Source organism: Neophocaena asiaeorientalis, unplaced genomic scaffold, assembly GCF_003031525.2.
Source record: "Neophocaena asiaeorientalis asiaeorientalis breed wild unplaced genomic scaffold, Neophocaena_asiaeorientalis_V1.1 scaffold14, whole genome shotgun sequence".
In the NCBI taxonomy this organism is placed as follows: domain Eukaryota; kingdom Metazoa; phylum Chordata; class Mammalia; order Artiodactyla; family Phocoenidae; genus Neophocaena; species Neophocaena asiaeorientalis.
This window is the reverse complement of record NW_020175192.1, coordinates 1,967,902-1,974,068: the sequence shown is the minus strand read 5'-3', so window position 1 is coordinate 1,974,068 and position 6,167 is coordinate 1,967,902. Positions and strand designations below refer to the sequence as shown.

At 47.1% G+C, this 6,167-nt stretch overlaps 1 protein-coding gene across 1 annotated transcript in view; it reads right to left on the bottom strand.

The window, feature by feature from the left end:
• Positions 1 to 2,382: 2,382 nt before the first annotated feature.
• The window catches only part of SLC20A2 (solute carrier family 20 member 2), a 74,262-nt gene continuing 70,477 nt past the window's right edge, over positions 2,383 to 6,167 (bottom strand). The window contains exon 11 of the mRNA XM_024765044.1: positions 2,383 to 3,848. Within this exon, the coding sequence (XP_024620812.1) occupies positions 3,684 to 3,848 (165 nt within the window). The 3' untranslated portion in view covers positions 2,383 to 3,683. The remainder of the gene's footprint in view (positions 3,849 to 6,167) is intronic.

Sequence of the window (6,167 nt, the reverse complement as noted above, 5' to 3'; positions counted from 1 at the left end):
ACGCGGGCCTCTCACTGTTGTGGCCTCTCCCGTTGCGGAGCACAGGCTCCGGACGCGCAGGCTCAGCGGCCATGGCTCACGGGCCCAGCCGCGCCAGGGCATCTGGGATCCTCCCGGACCGGGGCACGAACCCGTGTCCCCTGCGTCGGCAGGCAGACTCTCAACCACTGCGCCACCAGGGAAGCCCGATCTACTCCTTTTCTTCATCACCTAATTCAGTGCTGCCCTTTGAGCACTCCTGTGGGAAATCATCCTTGAAAAGTGGAAGAACAGGCCCCTGTTTACGGAGCCCTACTGTGGGCCAGGCCCGGAGCGGCCCCTCTCCTGCCACTGTCCCAGGGACCCTCACGGCCCGTGTGGTCCCATTGCCCTGTGAGGAACGTGCGCCCCGGTGCCCCCCGAGGAACCTGGAGGCAGTGGACGGGGCAGCCTGCACACAGCCTCCTGTGAGGCCCCAAAGAGCCTGTGTAATCTCCCTGAGGCGCCCTTTTCCTGCCTCCCTCTGTACTTGAATAAGCTCGCTGATGCCACAGATCTTTATACGCTCCCATTTTCTGAGGGATGAGATGGTTTTAAATCTCTACTGTGCAGCTTATGCTGAGGAGACAGGGAGATTGATTCTTTAAATTATCTTCTAGAAAATGAACAAATGTGTTTACATATTTGCTCAGGAGGTCAGTTCATTTGGAAAAGCAGAGAATGAAGTACAAGAACCTTGTCCCGGAGCTCGAGCTCCTTCTGCAGCCTGTGCTGCATGCAGGCTCTGCCCCAAGGGGAGGCCGTGTCCCCAGGCGCTCCTGAGCTGCACGCCGCCGTCTCCGCACAGCGCAGTATCTGGTGACAGAGTCACAGTAAGGTGCCACGGATGCGGGAGGGTCCCTTGTCCGAGGAGTGTTTGTTTGCATTTTTAGAGGAAGAGGCTGATTAACTCCATGGAAAGACTATCAGGCGTCCCCTCCCCTCGGGAGGAATTCCTCCTCTGCCCTCATCCCAGTCATGTAACAGGCAGGGAGGGGCAGCGGGGAAGGCTTGTCTCTGCACACAGCTTAGTCATTGCCCGGTCTCAGTGTTGTGTTCTGAAAAGATGCTTGATATGATTTCAGTTTTCTTAAATTTACTGTGAATTGATCTGTGGCCTAGCATGTGATCTATCCTGGAGACTGTTACACGTGCGCTTGAAAATGGTGTGTATTCTGCTGCTTTGGGATAGAATGTTTTATAAAGAGCAATGGACTGGCCTGAAGGCCAGTGTTTCTGGACTGATTTTCCGTCTGGATGATCTCTCCATTGACGTCAGTTAGGTGTTCGAGTCCCCTGCAAATATTGTGTTACTGTCAGTTCCTCCCTTTATGTTTGTTAATATTTGCACTATGGATTTAGGTGCGCCTATGTTGGGTGCATATATACTTACAATGGTTATATCTTCTTGGATTGACCTTGGATTAATCCCTTGATCATTATGTAATGTCCTTGTCTTCTGTTACAGTCTTTGTTTCCATTTGTATGGAATATCTTTCTCCATCCTTTCACTTTGAGTGTGTGTGTCTAGATCTTAAATGATTCTCTTGTAGGCAGTCACTGAGGGCCCAGTGTGGGTGTGACCTTTGTCCCACTTCACATCCAGGGTCTCTGCCACCCTGGCTGCGGGGCTGAGACAGCAGCCTTTCTCCCAGGACACAGCTTGCAAACTGACACTGTGTCGTGCTGTTATGTTTCTTACAGAGTTTAGGAGGAAAGAGAACTTCTTGAATGCATGGTTTTAACAAAAGCAGGGACATGAAAGGCTTAAAATGCCATTTAAAAATCAGGGTGGGCAGGTTTCTTTGTGGAGAACTGTTTACACCTGGCCAGCTCTCCTCACCTCTTACCTTTCCGGCTCCAGAAGGAGATGGACTCCTGCTGCAGAGACTGGACGAGTTTCCTTCTGAAGCTCCAGATGCTTCACGGAGCTGGGTTTTTGAGCTGCTTGAGGAAGAAGGGAGATAGGACGTACATCCTGCTGGGTCCTCGGCTCTGGACGTGTGAGCTGTGGCCCCAACTCCCCTGAGTCTGACTGACTTAAGAGCGAAGCGGGGAGACCGAGCAGAGTGTGATGGTCCCTTTAACAGAGGTCCCATGGGGGACCAGCCCTCCCGGCAGACGGCTCATCACCGAAGGCTCAGTGTGTGTGAACGCACGGCAATTTCGGGATGCCGGGCTGTGTGGGCCATTCTTTCCTTTTCTCCCTCATGTGCATTTTCTGCACAAACATGTACTAGTAGTAAAATAAGAGAAAAAAAGGTATTTGAAAAATAGAAGTAAACAAATTATAGCTTTTATTTTTGTGGAAACTCAATAAGAAACATTATATAGGTATTTAGAAAAAGACTTCAGAGGCAAAACTTCTGAGGGGCATGTTTTTATTATAAATGTAATATGTTTGATTAATGAAAAATCACAATGAAGTACCGAGAAAACGTTTGTCAATATAAAAGTTTTAGCAGCATTTCCATAGTTTCAGGCTCTAGCATTATTCACACTTCCTCCCGCTATCGAAAAAGAAGACGCCAGTGGGGCTCCAGCAGAACGTCGCGCTGCTCCACTTAGTGAAGGCCTCAAGGAAGTCAAGTCCAGTGTACTGTCTAACAGCTCAGCCCTCCCCACTCCTGAGCTTCCAGAATGTCAGAGCACTTGCCTCCGTTTCTGAGGTTAGGGGTCCACCCTTCAGGCTGCAGGGGAGGAGGGGGCGGAAATTTAAACTGGACTTGATATGTAGTGCTCGATCACGCGTTCTCGCCGCTGTACCTTCTCTACACTGACAACAACGAAGGGCCAAGATCTGGCACGGGGCAGCAGTGGCAGCGTGGTGGCGGGGAGGGGGACCGGAAGTGGGGCATGCACACAGGCGGGGGGCTGGTGCCTCACCATACACCCTGCTCCAGGGCAGCTCAGAGCATGGTGGTCCTGCCGCATCCCAGGCTAATGGTAGGATTAGTGAGAAGGGGAGACAAACAGTATGAAAATATAATACTGGCAAACTATTCCCCTGCTTCTTTGGTACTTTCCAAACTTCTCTGATCAAAAAAGGATAAGGGAAGCACACCATTAAAAAATTACAGTTTTAAGTATTTACAGAAGCAATTACGATATATTACATAATCAATACACAGTATATGAACAAATTCTTCAGTGAAAGCACTTGTGAACTCCTGTTCCAGTATTCAGTAGCACACTGACACACATACACCTTCCCAAATGGGTATCATCCATCCTGTATCTCACTTACGTTACAGTATATTAAATGGGAAAAAAATACCATTTTCCAATCTACACTTTCCTTTTCAAAGGTTCTTAAAATTTTGCCACTGAAATCAGTATGTACAAAGATTTGTTGAATATCGAATTCTAGGCAAGTGTCTCCACTCCCATTTCGAGTATGTCTGAAATAGCACTACCTGTTACTCTATGTATACCATATATATTTAATATATAAGTAACCGCACCATGTTATGTCACCACGATACCAGTTTAGTGCACATGATTATGTACAGCAGTCAAGTTAGCTCTGGAGGACGACTCTACACCTAGGTGGACGGTGTGGTTTGGAACATCACAGAGGGTCGTGGAGGCGCTGGCGGGAGACAGCACGCAGCGCCCACACGCAGCCCGGCCCATCCCTTGTTTACCGGCTGGAAGAGGACCAGTCACACGAACGGAAGGATCCCGTACACGAGCAGAGCCATGACAGCAGCACTGAACAGCCCTGCTACAGGCACGGTCACGAACCAGGCCACAAAGATGTTCCGGAAGAGGCGCCAGTCCACGGCCTTCCGCGAGCGAATCCAGCCCACGGCCACCACCGAACCGACCTGGAGGGGCACAGGTGTTTCAGAGTCAAACCAGAGGCGAGACACAGTCTACACACTCGACCGATGTTAAGCGGCTAATCTCAGAAATAAACTACATCACAGGATTCCCAGTTCTTCCCCCTAAATTGGGTAAAAGCTTTTAAAAATACTTTTTAGATTTTAGGTACAATTATTTTAGGATTATTCCATTCAGAATACGGTTCCGATGCACTTTCCCACCTGTATTCTGCTCTATCTGAGTGGAAGCTTAGCCAACCAAATGTTTTCTATTCCCCCTGCACCTTATCAACTAGCGATGACCGCCCTCGTTTTAAAGATTCCCCAGGCATGATACTGCTTATTACAGTATGTGAACCTGCTCTAAGTACACAAGGAAATGGCGATAAAGTATCCTTCTCCTGGAATAACAGCATCATAAAATGTTGGAGCTGGAGACCTCTGCAAATATCTAATCCATCTAATCCCCGTGGCTCGGTCTGCAGAGAATAAAACATTTCCAGAGGGTTTGGGGCATGAGGAGATTTGTAAATCACGGCAGGTTGAGAACTAGAGCTGAGGCCTTGTGATCTTAAACTGGTTTTCTCCACTATCTCCAACTGCCTTGCAGTCCTTGTACTTCAGCTGATTAAAAAATTAACTAAATGGGCTTCCCTGGTGACGCAGTGGTTGAGAGTCCACCTGCCGATGCAGGGGACACGGGTTCGTGCCCCGGTCCGGGAAGATCCCACATGCCGCAGAGTGGCTGGGCCCGTGAGCCATGGCCGCTGAGCCTGCGCATCCAGAGCCTGTGCTCCGCAACGGGAGAGGCCACAACAGTGAGAGGCCCGCGTACCACACACACACACAAAATTTAATTTATTAACTAAATGGAGCATAAATATAATTGGGTCTGTCAATCATGCCTCACAAAATGATAGAGATACTTGAAAATCAGAATGTTAACCTGGATTAAGATATTCTTCTGTACACTCGCAGTTCATTTTGTGATTTGTTGAAAATGTACAAGGGAAAACCCCACAATTTTAAGTATCTAAAAATGGAAATCATAAGAAAGTACAAATCCTGTAGCATCTCACGCCTCGCTCAGGCTCTGGTGAAGCTCAGAGACATGCCCTTGACGGTGCCCTTGGCCACTGGGAGGTGGCCCCTGAAGACGTCCAGGAAACAGGCTTTGTCTCTACTGACCCACAAATACTTCAGAGTCAGAAGGGGCCAATGAGGTTCAAAGAGCCACTGGGGTCTATTCTGGGGTCAACAGAAAAAATAAAATCCAACACTTGTTTATGGAAGCAAACTGGAACACCAAAACCAGCAGCATATTTAAAGGCAGTTAATCTGACATTTTGACAGCCCAAGCCGTGATTAACCAGTGATTCCATACATCTCCAGGTAGCAACGAACAACCCATCGAAGGGGCATCAAAATGATCATTCTACGTAAACCCTTTGTCTATAACCAGTGTACTGCACGAACCTGATTATCCTGCTTAGCAGTTCCTAGCACACGCCAGCCAACTGAGACTTTTCTACTGCAAAAGGACTAGCTAGGTTCTTCTGGTCCTCGAATATGGTCAAATCCACTAACACTAGTTTAAGGAGATTAGACTCTCCTTGTTACCATCCTTCCAGGGCCTGTCCCTCTTCAGCGCACTTCAGCTCGGCTCACACACAGAGAACGTGCTCAAGTTTCAAGGTTATCTACGCCCTCTTCCTTTGTTAAAACACTTTTCTTAAAAAAGCATAAAAGTAATATAATCATATTATAGCAAGTTTATGTAAGAGGAGTGGACAATTACCCACTACTAGTGGGTTGCCCCAAAACACCACTATTGTCATGTTTATATATTCCTTTCTACTATTTTTTTATAAATATACCTTTATTTGTAAACACTAGGGTACATTACTATTTCCTTTCTTTAAGAAAATAAGCATCTTCCCATAGTGCTCACAGACTTCCTGAGTGTCATGTAAAATGGTACACCCTATAGGTGGATGTACCTTTATTTAAACATTTCCAATTTGCCTCTAATTTTTCCCTATTAGAAGTAATTTCATGATTAATATACTCATTCATATAGTTTATATTTAGGCTTTAAAAAATAATATTCCCTGAAATGGATTATTAGTTACAGGGGGCGTCTTAAAAATATCTTGAAATAATGTGGAAACGTAGAGAAAATCTGCAAGAACTCTCATACACCCCTTATGCAAATTCACCAATTTTTAATATTTTGCCACAATCATGAAGAAACATTTTAACAGCACTGAAATATCCTGTTCCTCACCAACTGCCCTCCCCCACCCCCCCCCCCCCCCCCCC